Source organism: Salvelinus namaycush, chromosome 6 (assembly GCF_016432855.1).
Source record: "Salvelinus namaycush isolate Seneca chromosome 6, SaNama_1.0, whole genome shotgun sequence".
Classification (NCBI taxonomy): Eukaryota; Metazoa; Chordata; class Actinopteri; order Salmoniformes; family Salmonidae; genus Salvelinus; species Salvelinus namaycush.
The window spans coordinates 36,447,209-36,469,114 of record NC_052312.1 but is presented as its reverse complement, the minus strand read 5'-3'; the positions used below and the strand labels follow the sequence as shown (position 1 = coordinate 36,469,114).

Sequence of the window (21,906 nt, the reverse complement as noted above, 5' to 3'; positions counted from 1 at the left end):
TATTGGTAATTTATATGTAGTCATAATATGAAATATGTAGCCAAAAAAGTACCACATTGGAACATTTTATTTCGGCCATTCTTCACTATAGCACAGTGAGTTGGTTTCCGTTATTTTTGATTCCAGGGCGCAAATTCTGTATTTGATTGCGCTCTGTTTACGGGGAACATTCTTATGAGAATCATACTGAAAGCCGAAATAATTGTGCGTCTTTTTTGGAGAAAAAAAGAGTTGAGCTTAAGTCACTTTATTAAATGTTATATAATGCAAGAAGACTGCAAGAAAATACCATTGATATGAAACTTAAACATATTCCATCTAAAATTAGCCCTACTATAATGTTGAATATGCCAGTAGGCATGCATGTTATAATGCATGTTCTTCAAGGGAGACGTTTAATTTTAAACGGAAATGAATGGGCCACTCTACGGGTATCAGAACGAATAGAAACCACATGTTATAGATGCTGGCCACCAAAAGCAAGCAACAAAGTCAATTCCATTAAAGTTTTAAGAATTTATTTATTTAAATCCATTTATTGTTATTTATAGTATACTATTTATATGGATGCTTAGCTGTTAAAGAGTTATTTTGAAAACCTGTAAGTTATGAGGAGGCTATGTGTGTGAGGGCTAGTGACATTTATCTTGAAAAAAGGTATTATGTTGATGAAATATTACTTTTTAAAATTAATTAATATTCTATTTTAGATTAATATTTTAGAACTTCAGGATGAAGAACTGTATACTCACAACCACTTCATCTTAGAATTCTATGTATGATGCAATCATATAAGTACAGGCTAAATGTGTTAGGAAGCTCTATGTGTCACATTAAGTGCGTAAGCAGGTTGACCATTGACTCATTCACTTCAAGCTTCCAGTCATTTGCGTGTCTCACGCTTCCGCATCTCATTATGGTGAAAATTGGCATATCTTAGTTTCTGCCAAACCATCGTCTAAAAATAAACATTTCCACATTCTATTTTTGTTTCACTCTCACTAAGTAACAAGTTGGAGGTATTTTAGTCAAAGGAACACATTACGGTGACCACTAACCTTTGTCCTGTTTCACTTTGAGGTTAAACCACATTGACCTGGCTGTCACATCTGAGGAGCCTTAAAAATCTCAGTGACGTCATGAGTGAAGGCACATGTTTTTGGATTGATATACTGTAGATATTTTTCAATATTTTTGAGGCAGTTTATTCAAATATTGCAATATTCCTTCAAAGGAAGAACTGTAATAACACTCAAGTTGAATAAGATTTAAGCAAACCCACCCATTCATGTTGAAGGATCAGATTTAGTACAGATGTTTATGCTGCCACTGGTGCCTTTGGAGCATTACTCATGGTTGTCTCTGGAACAATCTAGACACAGGTCAGTAGCTGTCGCATAATTTTCAATTGCCCCAGTTCTTTGACCTGTCACGCTCAGCCTGAACACTGAAACAAAGTGAATTATATCAGGTTTTAAACATGAGAAAGTCTGCAACTCGGAAGTGGCCCCTCAGGTGATTAAACCTGATATTTTCCAACCTGCAAACATCCACGGGTTCAAATCCTGCTTTGCATAAAGAAACTACAAGACTTGCACACTCTATTGCCTCTTATGCAACCTTTAGTGACAATTACATTTGTGCAAGATCAGAGGAAGCTTGTGACCATTTATGAACACTTGAGATACATGGCCATTGAACATGTTAAACACCAATATTGAAGCCTTTTTTTGGTTGTGATTAATCAATACAATACCAAACAATACTGTAACTCTGTACTGCTTGCATATGAAAATGACAATGTGTAAAAATAAAGACAAAAAACTGTCAATGTGTAACATTTAGCTAGTTTGCAAAAATAAGTATACTATGTTTAAACAGTTATGATACAAATGTCTGATATAATTGTAACTATGTAGCAGTGACAGGTTGCTTGCAATATTGCTCTTGAGTTCATGCATAGCACACCAGTCTCACAGAAAAGACATCAACTTCTGATAGTGTATAATTTATTATCTTGTAATGGACATGGACCACAATTAGAGACAACTCCATGTTGAATTGTAAAGGCTTTAAAAGATACTCACTGACATTCTTCACACTTTTCTGCCTTTGTTATAATATGACACAAACAATACAACTAAATCTTCAACGTGATGGACTTAGTAGTGGAAACAAACCACTACATTATCCACACTAAAACATTCTAAACAAGTCCTCATTTCATTGGACTATGACACAGGAAGTGTTTCGTTTCTATTGAAAATTCCATGGATAATTATTGGAAGACCGGGAAATCCACTCATACAGGATATACATACATACATACATCTTGCCAATAGTTCTGCAGAATTTGCACTGAGCAATGTTCTACTGTACAAAGGGTCCATTGACAGCTAAAAAGCAAATAATTTACCCTGTATTCCCATAATATTTTGTGTCCTCTACTTCTCAGTGTCATTGTCTGTGGTCGGGTAGTCATTCCCTTCCTGTGATAAATTTCTGATTACATTTTTCAATAGACCGGGAAAACAGACAAACAATGACAACGGAGCAAAACATTATGTAAAATAGATACATGAAATCACAGCAGAGATATGGACCCAACTTCAGACTGATTCAAGCTACACCATCCGACCTTTCAAGCCAACCCACCCCGATCTCTAGCGAAATAAATACACAATGAAAAGAACAACTGAGGTAGTACATTTTTTTGTGTTATTGCCATCGCAGTGCCAGCATCTTTTCTGCTGTTGTTAAACCTGTCAGCATTACACATCATTGTTGGAGTGACAGTGTGTGTGATGAGTCATCATTAAGGACTGGTATAGTGACTCCAAGAACATAAGATAAGGTAGAAGATACCTATCTTCAAAACTTATCCACTTTGGGGCACTTCCAATACATATGCATAAGAGCCTAGGTCACCATGGTTACATATGTCACACAACGTGGAGGTTATTTAAACGTTTTTAAAACAGGCGAAGGTATAAACTGTGCAAAAATGCTTAATTTATTTACTGTGTATAAAATAAATAATAAATTGGTGATTAGGGTTCTTCGATGACCCTACTAAAATCTCCCCCCAACTCATGTCATCAAATAGTAGACAGGTCACTGTCCCAGATATTCTTTACTTTTAGTGGTTTGTTATCAACAGTAAATAATATTTAAACAGAACAGAGTAGTGACTAAACCTTGTGTTTCCTTGTCTATCTTTAATGTGAAATGTAACATATGTTACGGGAGGTCAGGTGGTCCTTCCTGTTGGTGAAAACACAGCGGACAGCAGAGAGCGCCAGGCCAGACTCACTGGGAGACACGGTGAGGACAAAGCGGCTGATGCCTGTGTTGGGGCAGGCTGACAACACCTTGGACATCTTCAGGCCTTGGGGCAGGGAGCACTGCAGGTCCTCCACAAAATGTCTCACAGCCACGCGGATGTAGGCACCGTGGCTCACCACCAGGGCATGGAGAGGGACACCTTCCATCCCGTCGTCAGGCAAACCAGCCAGGGGCCCATCGGTGCCAGGCTCGGGTGCACCGGCCCCAGCCTCTGTCCCTACAGCAGCAGAACTCTGTCCTGAGCAGCTGTGGTCGTCAACCATGCGCTGGTAAAGCGACTTCAGAAACTTCTTGCATCGCAGCCTTACCTGAAGGGAGACATAGACACACATTACAATTATTCAAGGACTAAAATAATATATCTTTAGAAGAAAAAAAAATCTATTAATGATGTGTTGAGCTTCTGCCTTGAAGTCCTGAGTTGAACCCCCGCATGGCACTGTTGGCCATGGAATCCAGCTCTGAGCTGTTGGCAGCTAGCCAACAGCAGGACCAAAGGGAAAGCTGATAAAATGTTCAGATCACAGACTAACCTGTTCCAAGGTCTCCCCTCCAGGAGGAGTATAGTCTCGACATGACTGGCCGGCTGCGTTTGCCATGTTCTTCAGATCCTCCTTGGGCCGTCCTTCTGCGATCCCAAAACCCTGTATGATTGATGAACCACTTTGATGCTGATTTTCTATGCATTTTATTTGAATGTCAAACTCTAGGGTCCCTGTCGAGGTAGACTGGGCTGGATCAATTGTATACTACATACATGCAATAGGAAATGGGAGACATATGAAAGACTTACCCTCTCTCTGAGTAAGGGGTCAAAGACCATTTCAACGCCCGAGGAGTGAACATTGTTCCTCATAATGATTTCTGCAGTCTGACAAAGGATAAGGATGTGTGAACAATGACAGCACTGTCTTAATCTCCGCACCCACAACCAAATCAGCTACTAGGCCATCACGAGAAACTAACATTACTTCTAGTTCTACCTGCTGACATTTCTCATATCCTGTCGTCTATATCTGTGGTTTAATATATCCTCTGCTCTCTTCCCTCCTTCACAGTAACATATACAATGGAGAAGTTTTGTTCCAGGAATTATTGAAGTGACTTTGTGTTATCTGAGTGTTTCCCACTGAAAAGGTGTTGTACTAGGGAATCATTTTACTTTGACATCAGTTCCCAACATCTCCTGCCATTTTCTGCAATTGAACGGCAGTGACAGTGTAGCCGGTGTACACAATTATAAGTCGCACACTGGGAATCTAAACTAAACCGAGGTTACATCCTACATCTGCTGTGCATTGTTAATATTTCTGTTGGTCACCTAACCTTGTTCCCACGCTCAATTGCTACATAGAGCCAGCTGGGTGGATGAGATTAGTGGTCACCTACCTGTAACCTAAGTCGACATCACATGTGACACTAGTGGCATCTCAGGAAAACTCACCTGTCTGGCGCGCTGCAGGTTACTGACAAACACGTTGGAGAACCTGAGCTCTCTGAGGTACAGTCCTGCAGCCTCTGCCTGCTGGAGCCCCGGCTCCGACAGGGAAGTGTCCACCCCCTGACCTGACAGCACAAGACCAACAGGTTTACACACTTAGAAAACCAGTTGGATAAGGGATTAGTCAGTGTTTGAGTGAGTGACCTTTCTTTTAACATTCCCCCTCAAGTGAACATGGAAACAGATGAGTATCAATCACTTTGATTCTACCAGCTGATACATGAGAAACAAGGAAAGGTTTATAGCTAGTTCTTACAGCCTTTGGTTTTAAATTACACAGGATTCCCAAGTGAAGGTCATTACTGGTCAAGGTTGGAATGTTTACAAATAACAACATACCTTGTAGCAACTTCTCCTTGTTGTATTGTGTCTCCCCACTGTGAACGTGAGAAGATAATCATTTTTGAAAATTACATGCATAGCGTTTTTCTAAGGATACACAGCACCAGGGAAATTCTAGAGGTGCACAAATAGCTTAAACGTTAACGTTAGTAGCTTTGATCGCTTGCATGTCTTTCAAGGAGGCTGCATGTGAGAGAGGCTTTATATGCGGTCTATGGCGAGAGGACACTCAGGGTGACACTGCTTCGATATGGTGGCAGAATAAGAAACCTATGGATTTAGCTAGGCAGCCGCTTTGGCACAGAATAATACTGTTAGATGATACATTTGATTTGAATAGGCAACACGCTTGCTAGCTAATATTGTCGGCAACGGACAGCTTGAAGTGGTTCAATAGGGTTGTCACGTATGCAGAAGCCTACGTACATTTTATAAAATATATTATACATAGAGCATCTAAACAGCATACAAAACAGAAAGGTGGTGCTATTTACTTACTGTCGAACAACGGTCAAGCTAAATGTAAGCATTTTAGACTATTCCAAAATACTTTCTGCCTCCTTTCTGGCTCAATGTTTACGGGTTTCTTCCTAGTTCTATGACACGTGGGTGGACGTGACGTCACGAGGTCTACTCTAAAAGACCAATGGCATTGCAGAAGGTGAAAAATGAATAATACATGTTCTAGTTAACAAGAATACAAATGTTACTCTTATTAAGATTGTTCCCCGATCAAACACAATTATTTGAACAATTGAACAATTCTTAAAACATTGTTGTCTAGAATAATCATTAAATGAACACTAAATGTCTTTCGCGAGGTGAAGAAACGAGTTTTGTATGGTGACCCTGAATTAATGGCAAAATTATCCCAATTGGATTGCCTGTCTACCAGCCATTGGTGTGTGTAATGGTACCTGATAAATGTAGCATATTCATTGAAGAGAGGGAGTTTAAGGATGCTTGTAACTGAAAAGGTACAAAACCATTCAATTTGAGTTGTATATATTTTCTTCAACAACATAGGTTGTTGTTTACCACTCTGTATATTTTATAATCTAAATGAAAGCTGCTATATAGTAGTTACTCATTACTAGTATGTCACCCCCGATGATTCAGTACTGTAATTGTTAGTGAGAAGATATAATACCCAAACAACTGGTGCTTTAGTGTTCATTTCCAAAACTCTATATGTCAAATATACAAAGAGAATTGTAAGTGTGAAGAGGTATGTGACTCTGTGGTTTAAACCATACCATGCAGCCAAGAATTTGTAGGTTCAAATATCATCTTGTGTGTGTGTGTTTGTGTACATTTCTGCAACTCTCGATGTCAAAATTACAAAGAGTATAAAAAGTGTGAAGAAGTCTGTGGCTCTGAGGTTAAAACCATACCTTGCACCTGAGTTGAAGGTTCAATCCTCTACTCTTACACTTCAGTGTGGATTTTTGCAACTCTTAACGTCAAACATACAAACAGAGGAAGAATAAGCATTAACCTTTTACTGCAGTGGGCAGTATCAGGGTCACGCAGTGTTTCTTGGTAGTCTTAAACAAATCTACTTTGAAACAAAAGTATACACCTCAAACACATGGTTATGACCTTAAAATAAAAACCTGTAACATATCAGATAGAGTTGAAATTACATAAAATATGAATACGATTCCACTCATGAGGCCACTAGGTCATTTGTCTGCAGGAAAGGGGTATAGACTTGGTGGTTTATTAGTCATAGCACTGACTTATAGCCAAGAGGTTGTGGGTTTAATATCATCTATGTGTGCTTTTGTATAAGTTTGTGCAACTCTCGATGTCAAAATTACAAAGAGAAGAACGTTTGAAGGAGTCTGTGGTTCTGGAGTAAGGATCTCACCCCATAAAAAGTTTGAACCCACAGACACTAGGTGTCAGATAAGACTATAGCTGCAGACACACAATAGCCTTTTGGTGCAGCATATCTTCAATCAAATGAGAAGCCATTTAGCACCCTCAAGCTTTAACTTACCTTCATATGGGCCTGCATAGTTACTTGGCTGCACAGTACACCACCCCCAACACAATCACTCTAGACATTTCACCTTCCCTTAATCTGCCCACCAGCTGGCTCTCTATGCACCAGCAATTTGAGCCTGGGGACGAGGTTAACCTTCCCTTAACCAGCACAGAACAGAAGACAGCTCCATTACTAGCCAGTAAAGATGCTTCACTCTTTTTTGTGGGTCAAATTTATTGAACAGAAGTTGTGGATCAGACACTTCTGAGGTACATGTGGTTGGCAGTGGTGGGGATCAAAACGAACTAGAAACCCACAGTTTTCCACACTGAAGGTTTACACATAAACATTATTTTTTTATCATAGAAAAAACTCACTAAATGGGTACCTCACAAAATGCATTCCACTTAATCCAATACACTGATCCTAAATGTGCCAATTAAGTTGTAACCCATAAGTAGAAAAAATAAGATACAAATATATATTTTTTGTCTTCCAAATACATTTCTTATAGCCGTCTTTTATTTGGCACCAGGTATGATATGAAATATCTGGTATATGGTCCTCTACTCGGCAAACGACAGATGAGAAGGAATTTCTGTTGTCTAAAGAGAGTAGGTGCCACGTGAATCTCCTGCCTCTCATCCAGGAAAAAAAATCTAGAACCTATCAAAAACGCATCAGAGTCAGATTTGATTCCACTAACTCCCTGAAAAACTGCTGAGTTGTGAGGTATTGTCCAATGAACCTGAGGTACACCAACATTTCAATGGTAGAATGCAGTAAGGAAACAACCAGATAAATGGAAAGAAGAGAGTAAAACATGCTATTTGAGAAAACTGCAGAAGGTACTTCCAGTCGAAGACATGTCCCACTTTACCACTCTCTCCAGTTTACATACAACAAGGAAAAGGCAAGGAAACAATAAGATACTATAAAATTCATAATTTAGCAGCACACTCAAGTGAATATCACAATTCTAAGATTGAAAAACAAAAAGCTTAATAGCAGCAAGAAAAAGATATCAAAGATAAACAGATCCATTTTGTCTTTCATCAATTGGAAATTAATTTAAGTAATTAACATAAACAAAACTTTAAATGCTTACCCATATCTTTTCTCAGTTTATAGCAGATTGCGTTTAATTGCGAAAAAGCAAATATGTTTTAAGTACTTTCTGCATTGTTGAACGTGAATGCAAAAAGTAAAGAGCAAAGTTTTCTGCCTATAGGTTTAAAGACTGTATGTTATTATTATTTTTTCTGAAAAACAAGCTGAACTGTGGAGCAAAACAAAATACAAAAAAACGATGAACTAGAAAAAAAACATTATGATGTGTTATCCTTTCTTAGGACCATCATATTGATTTGGATATGAAGCAGGCAAAAATAAAATTCAAGTTAAATGGATGTAATCAAATAATCAAGTCTAGATGTGATTTTTTAAAGCTTTCCTAGGTTTGCATTGCAAATGATTTGGTTCAACGTTGGTAAACCCTACTCCTACTCATTGGTCAGGAAATGCTTTCTAGTCCTTGTGCATCACCCTAAGTGGGAATCCAGCCCAGAGAATATCAAATAACTTAAAGAAAAAATAATCATTATAAAAAAATAAAACATTGAAAATCCACCTACCCCGTTTGATAACCATCCCCTTCAGCTTTTAAGGAACATGTTTTTAAAAGTGCATATTTAGGTTGATCCAAGTCTTTGACCATGACTTAAATATCTAGTTGAATTTAATGACAGGAGGCCCTTACAGGAAATGTTCCATCACACCAAACTGCTCCCTCGTGATCAACTCTTGACCTATTAGAATGACAACCGTCTGCAGCTCTTCCAATCAAGAACAGGCTTGTTCCGGTGTGCCAATCGGGAGCTTCCTACCATGTCTTCTTCCATTTCCCCCTCATTTCAACTGTCTGCAGTCCTTCATTTCATGGCACCATCTCACCATCTCATCTCATGGTGCCATCTCTAGTTCCACTCTCAAAACCTCCCTTTTTTGCCATCTCCTCTCACTCTCCAATAGGCTACTCCACCTTTGCCAAACCGTCACTGCTCTAAATGTTCCATACAGGCCAACTCTGCAAAACTTTTTTAACAATCCATCTGACACTAACAAACAACTGTAGTTTCATTCTCATCTCCAGACTAAGACCATCCCTCCAACATGCCATCTCCCTTTCACAAGTATTGGCTTTGGCTGACCCTGAACAAAAACATGCTTTCACGCCAACTTTCCCTGGTATAAAAGGTATATAATGATCCTCAATAATTTTCTAATAACGTGCAGGAGTTTCTCAGAGCACACAATCCAATAACATATAACAACAAAAATAGCCTTGTTCAATTCAAAAAGTAGAAATTGGCTTGGTATTAACTTGGCAATGAAATCAAGACCATAACAGCTGATAGTTGTTCTGTCCTCACTCTCACCCTTAGGGGGCAGTATATACACACCCTCAGTACTCCACACATGCGTCTCTCTTCCCCCTCTCTCTCTCTCTCTCTCTCTCTCTCTCTCTCTCTCTCTCTCTCTGTGTTCTGTGTGAGTGGGCCCAGCCCTCTCCTGGCCAGCATATAAGAGCATAAATAGGAAGCAGTGCTACAGATGCACAGTTTAGCAGGCAGGAGATGCAGCTCTCCTCGTCCTGTACATTAGCTTCTCCTAAATAAAGGTGTATGAACACTGTGCAGAACCAAACCAGCACTTAATGTAATGTACACAGTACTACAGGGGCTTCCTGTATTTGAAACTGAGGGAAACACCCACTCATTGTGAAATTGATAAATGCTTAATAATGATGAACAATTATTATTAAAATAATCATAAAACTAAATTATATTGAAATAATGATAACAATATTTAGAATAACAATAATTATAATACAATAATATGAATAATAACTAAATGTTTTTGCTAGCTTTTTTTGAGTGAAAAACTATATTTGGTATTTTTATCAAGTAAAAAACGAATATTTCTATATTTCATAATTCAAGTATGCAAATCTATTCAGACATCCTTTCTGCAAACCTAAGGCTCTTTCAAAGTTTTAAAATACATTTTGTGTCTAAAAGAGCTTGTTTAATTTAATATGGCACATATGTCAATATGTGACCAGCTAAATATAGATTTTTTTTTACCTATTCTCTATATTGTTTGTAAAAGTTCTTATCAGTTGATAATTCCAGCATGATGCTGTTGACAGCTCATAGATTGCCATCCCAAACTTTGTGGGACCTCACAGGTCGACTTATCAAACAAGGGTGGGAACTCGTAGGTTGGTGTGGCATTTAGTGGTGGGTTGACTTGGCGTATGTGCTGGCAGCTCATTGCTTGACATTGCGAATGTTGTTGGATCCCATAGATTGACAGAGTGACGTGATTGGTGGGAGCTCACTGGTGGACGTCACTCTTGTAGATGGTGGTGGTGGTGGGAAGCTCATAGGTTGACGTCGCGTACATCTGTTGGGGTGCTGGATACGTCTGTTGGGGTTCTGGACTGGTCTTGCTGCTCCATGGCCTTGCTGCCCGGCCTGCCTTGGGCCTCCTGCCTCTGCTGCTGTTGCAGGCTACTAGCCAACACCCTCTCTATCTGCTCCTGACACGCCTTCAGACAGTCCTGCAACGGACACAGAGAAGAGACATCAATACACTAACACCTCTACTTTAGATGCTGTACACACACACACACACACACACACACACACACACACACACACACACACACACACACACACACACACACACACACACACACACACACACACACACACACACACACACACACACACACACACACACACACACACACACACACAATCTTGATTGGCCCCAGACAACTGTGGACGAACACTTAACGCTGTCACGCAGTTTCACATTCGACATCTGACTGTTATTGGAACAGCTTTGGTCACATGCATGGCAGGCCAGACCGGGAGGGTATTATGAGTCTTGTGATAGGTGGTCGTGCCTGTTTCATGACCAGTCAGTCCCTCGAACAATGGGTACCAGCGCACACAGACACCAGGCAGAGAGTGGCGACTATTGGGCCCTTGAATCCTCCTAAACATACGTGAGGTGTGGGTAGAACATTCCTAATAGTCCTAAAGTGGAGAATGGGCTGGACTTCCAAATGGTTACATATTCCCTTTATAGTGCAACATTTTGGACCAAGGCCCATTGGGTTGTTGAGAGGAACACAGCAGCCCTGAGACCCAAGAAACCTTTCTCATCACTCAGGAGACAGTGGGTGAATCTCAAAAGTAATTTCTCTGATTCAGTGTGTCCTCTCGTGGGAGGTCTGACTCTACGGAGCCGAAAGCGCGGGCCTTAAAGAGTGCACACAGCTCGCAGATGCCAACATTCCTTTGAAATGTACGGATAATTAAAACTTAATGGGCCACAGTCTGAGCGCCAGCGTTGCCATGGCCACATAATAACCACAGGTCTATCGAGAGCTGCTGGGTTGTTCCTAGTCTTAGACTGACTGAGTCCCTGTGTGCTGCTGAACTGGCCTCAGGTTCCTTTGTGTAAGCCAAGGGAGCAGACTTACAGTGATAAATAAATATCTTAGACTACAAACAGCGGTTTAATATGTGATGTAAAATGATAGATTACAGTGCATTCGGAAAGTATTCAGACCCCTTTACTTTTTCCACATTTTATTACGTTACAGCCTTATTCTAAAATGGATTAAATAAATAAAAATCCTCAGCATTCTACACACAATACCCCATAATGATGAAGAAAAAACAGGTTTTTAGAAATGTTAGCAAATGTATAAAAGACTGAAATACCTTATTTACATAAGTATTCAGACCCTTTGCTATGAGACTCGAAATTGAGCTCAGGTGCATCCTGTTTCTATTTGATCATCCTTGAGATGTTTCTACAACTTGATTGGATTCCACCTGTGGTGGATTTAATTGATTGGACATGATTTGGAAAGGCACACACCTGTCTATATAAGGTACCACAGTTAACAGTGCATGTCAGAGAAAAAACTAAACCATGAGGTCGAAGGAATTGTCTGTAGAGCTCCGAGATAGGATTGTGTCGAGGCACAGATCTGGGGAAGGTTTCCAAAACAATTCTGCAGCATTGAAGGTCCCCAAGAACTCAGTGGCCTCCATCACTCTTCCTAGAGCTGGCTGCCGGGCCAAACTGAGCAATCGGAGGAGTTACTCTCACAGAGCTCTAGAGTTCCACTGTGGAGATGGGAGAACCTTCCAGAAGGACAACCATCTCTGCAGCACTCCACCAATCAGGCCTTTATGGTAGAGTGGCCAGATGGAAGCCACTCCTCAGTTAAAGGCACATGACAGCACGCTTGGAGTTTGCCAAAAGGCACCTAAAAACTCTCAGGCCATGAGAAACAAGATTCTCTGGTCTGATGAAACCAAGCGTCAACTCTTTGGCTTGAATGCCAAGCATCACGTCTGGAGGAACCTGGCACCAACCCTACGGTGAAGCATGGTGGTGGCAGCATCATGCTGTGGGGATGTTTTTCAGTGGCAATGTCTGGGAGACTAGTCAGGATCGGGGCAAAGATGAACAGAGCAAAGTACAGAGAGATCCTTGATGAAAACCTGCTCCAGAGCGCTCAGGACTGCAGACTGGGGGCGAAAGTTCACCTTCCAACAGGACAACGACCCTAAGGAGACAGCCAAGACAACGCAGGAGTGGCTTCGGGACAAGTCTCTGAATGTCCTTGAGTGGCCCAGCCAGAGCCCGGACTTGAACCCGATCGAACATCTCTGAATAGCTATGCAGCAACGCTCCCCATCCAACCTGACAGAGCTTGAGAGGATCTGCAGAGAATGGAAGAAACTCCCCAAATCCAGGTATGCCAAGCTTGTAGCGTCATACAGAAGAAGACTCAAGGCTGTAATCGCTGCCAAAGGTGCTTCCAGAAAATACTGAGTAAAGGGTCTGCATACCTATGTAAATGTGATATTTCCATTTAAAAATATATATATAAATTAGCAAACATTTCTAAAAACCCGTTTTTGCTTTGTCATTATGGGGTATTATGTGTAGATTGATGAGGAACATTTCTTTTGTAATCAATTTTAGAATAAGGCTGTAACCTAACAAAATGTGGAAGAAGTCAAGGGGTCTGAATACTTATATATATATATATATCAGTGAAGGCTGGTGGGAGGAGTTATAAGAGGATGGGCTCATTATAATGGATGGAATGGAATAAATGGGACAGAGTCAAACATGTGGTTTCCATATGTTTGATGTGTTTGATACCGTTCCATTAATTTCATTCCAGCCATTACAATGAGCCCATCCTCCTATAGCGCCTCCCACCAGCCTCCACTAATATATATGGTGTGAGAGAGCTCTCAATGCATGTCATCTTAAGGAGTTAGGAAATCTGTGTTTGTTTCTCGTCTGCCATTTCCCCTGGAAAGATGGAGCCTCTGTTAGGCATAAGAGAAGAGCTAAAGTGGGAGCCGTGCAAAGGAACTGCCTGCCTGTGTCCTACCACAAGAATGTGGGCCCTGGGTTCTAAGAAGACATTCCCTCGCCTCTGCTCTTTATAGCTGCAGTCTAGGTCCTGAGCCAAGACCCACAGGCTCTGACTCCATGAAAAGTAAATAGCTTCAATGTGCGACTACTGCAGGCATACTGTAGCGTCGCTCTTGTTTACCAGGAAGATCTCCGTGCTCCAAGCCCAGAAACGTTGGTGAATAGCTAGGTCTAACAGGCAGGCGAAGAGGGTGTCCGTGCCCAATGTTGGAACACATTAAGTATTTTGCGCTATACGCTCGCCAACACTGATATTACCACCTCTTCAAAAGTTTCCCGCCATGCTCCTAAAATGTTGACTGTAGCACTTACCTAGCCTGATATCAGATCTGTTTGTGCTGTCTCGCTAACTCCTTGTCATTCATTGACATAACAAGGAATTGGCCAAACAGCAAAAACAGACCTGGGATCAGGCTATAGACACTACTTACCACCTCTGTGTTGGTGATCTTGGCCAGCAGGTCAGTCAGACGGTCTCGACTCAGGGCCTGGTCTGAACGGTCCAGCTGCAGGCCACAGACGGCCGCCCCCACGCTTCCCGTAGCGATCATGGAGGGGGGGTTCATGGCGAAGCTGAAATCTGAGGACAAGAGACAACATGATCCGTCAGTCACCTGTCGGACATCAGTGAGTTCACAACAGTCAAGGGGTGACAAACCAGAATCATAGTTGCACATTCAAGTCAAGGAGTAGTCCAAAGGAAGTGAGGAAGCATTTAAAAGAGGGGGAAAATCTACAATATAAATTACAAACTGAGTTGAACTGTACTTTCCCACAGACTAACACATTCCCACAAGATGCACTATCAAGTCAAGATGTAGTCCAAAGTAAGTACAGGAGCTGAGCATTTAAAGACGTTCAAACATCTTCATAATCTCTTAATATAAGTTCTTAAAGAGCTTAACCAACTTTCCCACAGTCTAACACATGGCCGTGGTGGAGCATGTGTGTTTTCCCTCACTCTGCCTCAGCTGTGATTTGGAAAACAGAGCAGGAATCCTCCTACTCAGTGAGCAATGAGTTCCAGGAACTTCTTCCTCTTGTTCTCCATCAACCAGGCCCAAAGCCCTCAGCGACAATAGCCCTGCCGGCTGGCGGGGGAGGGAGGAAGCAGGCCTGGAGGAAAGGAAATGGCACTAACGTGGACTGGGTTTAGCTTCAGCTCCAGCTCTAGCCCAAGCACAGTCCAGCCAAGCACAGACCCTGGTCTCTGTGCTGTGGCCTTCTCTCTCTTTATAGAAAGAGGATGCGACTGATAGCTTTGGATCAACCCCAGGGAGTAGTCCAACCACTCTCGTCTCCTCCTCAAGAGGCCAGCTGTGCGGAGGCCAGAGAGCTCCCCTGTCATGAGAACAACATTCAGTGCAGCACATAAAACCCCAAACATTTACATTACTGCTAAACCACAGCTGACTCTTTTTTTATTGTGGCTGTTTTGCGCTTGTGATATAAACGGGCTGCTTATGAATAGTGGGGAGACCGCTGAAACACGCCCCCCAAAAAATGCAACACTAAAATGGCACTTAACAGCCACAGGCCACGAACCTCATTGAAGGAGCCTATGGCTTGAATACCATAATGTAGTAAACAAGGACTTACGGGCCAGATCGGATCAAAGAGACACATGGCAGTAAATCTCAATACACCAAAGTGGACTTTTTCCCTAAGCTGTATTTCCTCCCCCTAAAACTGTCTGACGTGAAAGATGCAATATATAGAAGAGAGGTCAGCTTTTGTAACTGTCTTATTAATGCAGTCCATTCAATCAGAACAAGGACATAGGAGGTAGGGCATACAGTAGGATATAGGAAAGGAAACAAACCCATTGGGATTCACCCTTAGAGGAAGACCGCCGGCTGCCAGTTCTGACTTATCAAACCTGGAAGGGCCTCTGTCAACAAATAATACACAGAAAGAGAGAGCGAGAGAGAGATAGAGAGCAACCCAGCTGCTGCAGCCGAGTCATCCTAGTCCACAGAGGAGGAGGTGGAAGGGGAGCCAAACAGCAGGCGAGGAGACTCATCCACCCACTGTCATCACAGGGGGAGGCTAAACTAAACACTACACGCACTGAGAGGATTCTCCCAGCCTCCTTTAACTATACTATTAATGCCTTATATGCTCAAAGTGCTCTCGATACAGCTTGCATCTGCTTTTAGCAGCCATTCTAATGTAAAGATGACCCCATTAGGCCACGGGCAGTGTTCCAGTGATGGGAAGAGAAACGTGGAGAGCAGCCATTGGATGGATGTGTGTTTGTGGTACATTCCCTTAGACTGCTGAGTATAGGGTCAGATGAGTGCAATCAATGATGAGTCACAATGTCAGATAGATTGTAAACGAGAATTGGCAAGACTATCCTATCAGGAATTTCCTGTTATTACCTGTGGCACACATGGCGATGAATGTCTGTGTGTGCTTGCGGACCACAAATAGCTTCTCTTTGGGCAGGGGCAGTCTGTGTAGGATGTGATCCACAAAGTCATTTGGGATGACTGCCGCCATGTTCCACTTCAACTTCCCTAGGACCACCAACTCCCACTCCTAGAGGACAGAGACGGAAGGAAGAAAACAAAGCATGAGAAGAACTGAGAGCAGCTGTTGCTTCGCGAGGAATCTCTGCCTGAAAATAGATTGTTGGTATTCAGCAGTCATAAAAGTATGCCTTATTTACTTTGAAGAACTACTAAAATAGTGATTTTGTCAGACAGCATAGGCAGCAGCTCTATAGAGATGATGACATGGAATGAAATAATAGTCCTCAAATAAAACAAGTGTAATATACACAACTGAAATACTTTATGAAAGTAAAATAATGTGAAATGATGGTTAATAAGTGATAAGCGGTAATGAGCAGTCACTACCATCATGGGACTTTTATTAATTAATTGCCATGAAATACCATGCATACCAACAAGTCTGTCTCAATTCAGAGGAGAGATCATTCAACACCAGAGCAACATTTTCCTTGACTCTCTCTTTGCTCTATCTCTCGCTCGCTCGCTCCCTCTCCGTCTCTCTTTCTGAACATTTGTCTGCATGGTTCTCTCATTGCTCTTTGTGTGACGTGTCGAGCCTCACCACTGGTTCCAACCAAAGAGACAGAAGCATCGCAGCCACAGTTGCTTCCTTCCTGTCACAAGCCTTAGCTAGCTTCTTTGGTCTGCACCGCCCGCGTTGGTTAGTGCGCTGTGGGGAGCTTTTGTGTTAAAAGCAACCTCACCCCAAGGGGAAAAGGAATGGAACAAAACAGCCGATGTGACAAATTCAACTGATCCCCCGACTGGTTTCATCTTTTGAGATGATGTGTCAACCCAAGACGGAGGCTGTGGCAGTGAACGCCCATGTTTACTGAAACCCCTCTGTTAGCGTGAACAGGGACAGGCCCCTCTCTTAGAGGCTCTCTCAGATTATAGGGGCAGCCCAGGACAAGTGCCAGCCATACAGCAAGACTTCATTCATCTATATGTGTTTCCTACCAGCACAGCGCCACACATGCAAACGATTAACCTATGGTAAGCCCGTGGAGAATGTTGACTGAAGATGTGCAGGGAGGAGGTCTGTCGTCGCTGCTGTGCTCACTTCCTGGACAGCTGCCCTTGCTAGAAACCCCCTGAATTCCCCTCTCTCTCCCAGCTGATGCACCAGCAGTGGCTCATTGACAAAGAATCTAAATTTCACCATGTCTCTTCTTAGCCTGGTCCCAGGTCTGTTTGTGCCGTCTAGCATGAGTTGGCATTACTGTGACCTTAGGAATTGGCAAGACAGCACAAACACATCGGGGACCAGCCTCTAACTATAAGTTTCCATTCACTTTTTCCAAGGAAACCTCTAGCACAAGGGTTGTGTGATGATGCAACCCCAGCAGCTGGACAGCAGAGGAGAAGAGGACACAGTCCTATAGCTCTCCTATGGTGATTCATATTTGGCCACTTGAGCAACATGGGTGGAAAATGCCATTTACTGTAGAACTATTGATGTAATGGTAGGGAGGAATGTCTTATCTGATACTAGGGAGTGACATACTTTAAATGGTTGCTAAGAGGGTGGGCTGGTTAACTGGGAGTCCCCTGTGGGATAACCTGTGAATAACTGGCCCCTGAGAGTGACCAATCATGCAATTAAAAACAGAGTGGTCAAGAAAACACAGTTAGATATTATAAAACTAATGCATATAAACTTACGCAGCCAGTAGATATTAATAGAACCCTTTGTGGATTTATGCACTACTGTTCCTTTCTACAAATGATTCATCCACAATATTGGAAATCTACCTTCTACCACAAGACAAACTGAATAACTGCCACTAGGTGGCAACACAGGCCACTTTAGTTCAGACCTGATCAGGCACTCTCCTCATGCATGCACAGGCCCACTGTATGGCCAAGGAATGAATCAGTCTCCAGAACTGTACACTGACATATTTAACTAAATATGGCAGAAGAAACAATTATAATATTGTACAATTATTGAGCTATATTTGAATGTATGATGCTTTAAGTAATTGCATACTTTTCCATGCATTAAGAGAAAAAAATAGTTTCTTACCAGCAGCTCCCTTGGTGTGATGGAATTGTCTGTGTACATGCACAGCTTTTCTGCAGTTAATGGATGACTCTCCTTTAACTTTGTTGCAAGGAACATGCATACAGCTCCTAGAAGTTGCAAATAACACTTTCTAGTGGGCGCCACCGCTAAAAATCTGTCCAAATAATTAATAGCCAAGGGGAAAACGTCTTCCTCACTCTTCTCCTCTTCACAAACCTGGTGGGAGAGAATATTATTATTATATTAGGCCTACTATTTTAAATTATTCTATCAATATTTACACGAATGTCTGCAGAAACAAGAAATTATCCCATTTCAAAATTTGCATGATGGGAAAACCAAATGTGATCTATGTTGTCGATATTCTGTCAGTAGATCCGCATTAAAAGCTTCAATATCAAAGTATATCAAAGATCTCTCAGTCATCAAACATAGCCTGTAGCGGAAGTCGTGCCCAAACACCCACGCTGCTCATTTCGCCTTGTCCGTCATATTTTCAAAAAATAATTACAAATATAAATAAATTAGCTACAGCAGGGAAATTGTATACATAATGTTCATAAGCCATTCCTAAACCATTCCCGAAAATTGTGAGAGTAATTTGTCTTCGATTAAAGTTCATAATGGCAAAAACGAAAGTAGCCTGTGCGTGCTTTTGAGGCAGCAACTGGAAATAATATTTTAGAAAATTGTCATAATTATTCAGAACGGACAAATTGGATAGATTCAACATGAAAATGAAGCTTAGAATGTCTTCTTTCATTTGAATGATTCCATGACCAATACAATCCAAGCTGTGGACATTCGGCGAACTTAAATGCATGGTGATGACTTTAAATATCCTGGTGGAACTTCCGAGGCACCACATGCCTTGCATTGGTCATTTCTCAGTGAATTAAATTGTAAAAATTCGGCTACATGCCATGCATGTCAGCTCTCAAAACAACCATGCTATGAAACTGTAATAAACCACCTGAATAAATACACAAACTTATTACAGAGTTATTAGAACATGCGCCTATGAGCAACATGCTAAATTCTTACACAAAAATGCACACACTCCTGTAGGTTCATTTGGATTATAGAAATCAAATCGTATTATACATAGCACACTTATTAGAGTGAAAGAAGTAAATGACATGCCTTCAAACAATATACCTGACCAATGCACACATGCCTTCAAACAATATACCAGACCAACGCACAAATGCCTTCAAACAATATACCTGAGCAATGCACACATGCCTTCAGAACAGCAATATACCTGACCAATGCACATGTAGGCAAAAAAAAAACACAAACCTCGTGCATCCATCCTGCAACCAATCGCCTCATGTGTGGCTGAATGTCCTTCTGGACACATTTAAAGTACGAACATTGCGGTAGAAACCTGTCTTCAATTGTTAGCAGATTTTGCAATACTCTGTCGTCATAGAGAATGTTGGGGTCAATTTTGGCTAGCACGACTTTGTTCTCGAAGCAAATAAGTTCCATGTTTCGGATCTTGCCTTTGCAGAAAAAAAATACGTCAAAACAGGAGTGGGGACAGTGTAAAACAGATGGATAAGTAGGCTATTCCGGAGGAAGCATGGGTGAGACTGCAGCGTTTATTCCAGCGTAGTCCTGCCACTCGATAGCCTGTTTCCTCTCAGCCCTGGGCTTTAGGCTATTTGCCGCTTATTGAAGTCTGAATAAACGCAGGGTAGGCTATAGGCTATGATGCAAGCATATCTCATTCTGCACAACAGTTGGCTAGGCTATAGTGATAAATTGTACAACAAGCTTTTGCTCTGTCTCTTGCTGTGCTGCTAGAAGCAGGAACCGGATGAATGCCACCTCACTCGTTTAACTTGTCCCTCTCCCCACCCCAACTCCGGTCTCACACATGCGCTGATGCAGTGAAATCGAAAATTAGGCTATAAAAATGTCAGGCAAAAACCTAATCTATCACACTAGCATTGTGAGGTTTCTGTATCTCTTACATCTTAGTTTGTCATATTTAACCAGGCTACTGCTTCTACTACGGCTAACGAATATGAAATAACCGTGTTATTATAAGATTATAACTAGGCTATTCTTAATTGGCACTTAATTGGTTAATTATCAAGAGCTTGGAATCTATCAAACTAAACTGCAAGCTTTTCTTTAGTTCAACTATTTCAATGTTTACAGAACAATATCCTATACTGTTGAAAGAGGAACTAAACATCATTGAGCTGAAAAAGCAACATCTTACTGGGATGATTACACAAATGTCCTCTTTCACAATCATTACCAAAAATAACAATGAAATATGGAGTTTCATTGAGAGAAACAAACTGCTGCAGCATCTGCTGAGTTTTTGTGAGAACGGAATGCCCAGAAAGAGAGGGGGAATTGTCTCTATGGGAATGTCAAGGTTAGTCAGATTAGTTTTACTTCAAAGGGGACAGGCTGAAAGCCTTCCATTTGCATTCCACTTTCAGGTGAGAAAGATATGCAATTAATATAGGCCTATGGGGGAACAAGTTGACAAACTCAGCTATGGTGTGCAGGAGTCTCAGCTGGGACCCTGGCTGCTATGCTCACACCAGGCAGCCATAATCCAAACCTTGGGGGAAACGGAGGTGTCACACAGATAACGCTCCCTTTAGTCAGTGCTGCTGTGTGTGCATGTGTCTAATGATAACACGTGTCAGCTACTATCACACAGTCCAAGTCGCACAGAGGTAACAGAGACTGGCCAGAGCCCTGGGAAAACGTGGAGGAGCGTGAAATCACCTTGATCCAAAGATTCCTACTGCATACCAGCCCACTCAACCCATTAGAGCAGGGGCTCCGAGACATACAGGCCCCCAGATCAGAACAGATCACAGGATGACACCAGGGTCAGAGAAAGAGACACAGACACACAGACTGGGGGAGAGAAAGAAAGTAGGGTAAAGAAAGATATTAGCTAATCCCTGAAATTGGCCTAAAGGTCAACGTCATTATATTATGAATGATGTGTGATCGAGTGAGTAATGCAAGCGAAACAGGTAAATAAATACTGCAATGAAGTGTCAGTTAACTGCCAAACCTGATTATACCGTTCCCACATAGCCAGGGCCCCCAGTTTTGTTCCTGACAGTCTGACCCGTCAGGGAAAACTCAGGGCACCGCGATGGGACATGAAGAGGCACAAAGTCTATTTTGGTTTATTTGCAGCAGAGACGAGCATTCCAAGCTGGAATGCCTGTGTGTGAACAGTCAGTGGTGAGAACCTTTCTCAGAGCTGCAGAGTGTTACTGGAAGCCAATGCAGTGAGAAGCTCTCTCAGAGCTGCGGAGTGGTATTGGAAGCCAATGCTGTGAGATAATTACATTACAGATATTGGGTAATGGACATGACATGCACAGCTTCAAGGTTTGTGTGTGGTAATGGGGTTAACACACTCGGTAGAGTTATGTATGTGTAAGGTAGTAGGCATTTTACATAAGAGACTCACATCACTTCTATGGTTCTTCTCCAGAGCAAAGTGAACCTATGAAGAAGCCAGTGAATGCGAAAAAGCTGACCTGGCACAGAATAAAAACCATAGAGAGCAAAAGGCATGTGGGTTGGCCTGACTGCAGCCCAAGTCGTTCCTTTCAATTTGAGTCCTGTTGAAGAC

At 41.8% G+C, this 21,906-nt stretch overlaps 2 protein-coding genes across 2 annotated transcripts; both read right to left on the bottom strand.

Moving 5' to 3' along the window:
• Positions 1-1,992: 1,992 nt before the first annotated feature.
• LOC120049359 (fructose-2,6-bisphosphatase TIGAR B-like) lies at positions 1,993-5,776 on the bottom strand. The gene is made up of 6 exons (XM_038995625.1): positions 5,687-5,776; positions 5,186-5,223; positions 4,790-4,911; positions 4,139-4,216; positions 3,879-3,989; positions 1,993-3,653 (listed from the first exon to the last, which is right to left on the bottom strand). Exons 1-6 carry the CDS (start codon positions 5,716-5,718, stop codon positions 3,219-3,221), a joined length of 816 nt encoding a protein of 271 aa, XP_038851553.1. The 5' UTR covers positions 5,719-5,776; the 3' UTR covers positions 1,993-3,218.
• A 1,629-nt stretch (positions 5,777-7,405) lies between these two features.
• Positions 7,406-20,101, bottom strand: LOC120049937 (G1/S-specific cyclin-D2-like). The gene is made up of 5 exons (XM_038996454.1): positions 19,578-20,101; positions 18,276-18,491; positions 16,112-16,271; positions 14,159-14,307; positions 7,406-10,806 (listed from the first exon to the last, which is right to left on the bottom strand). Exons 1-5 carry the CDS (start codon positions 19,767-19,769, stop codon positions 10,627-10,629), a joined length of 897 nt encoding a protein of 298 aa, XP_038852382.1. The 5' UTR covers positions 19,770-20,101; the 3' UTR covers positions 7,406-10,626.
• Between the last annotated feature and the right edge of the window lie 1,805 nt (positions 20,102-21,906).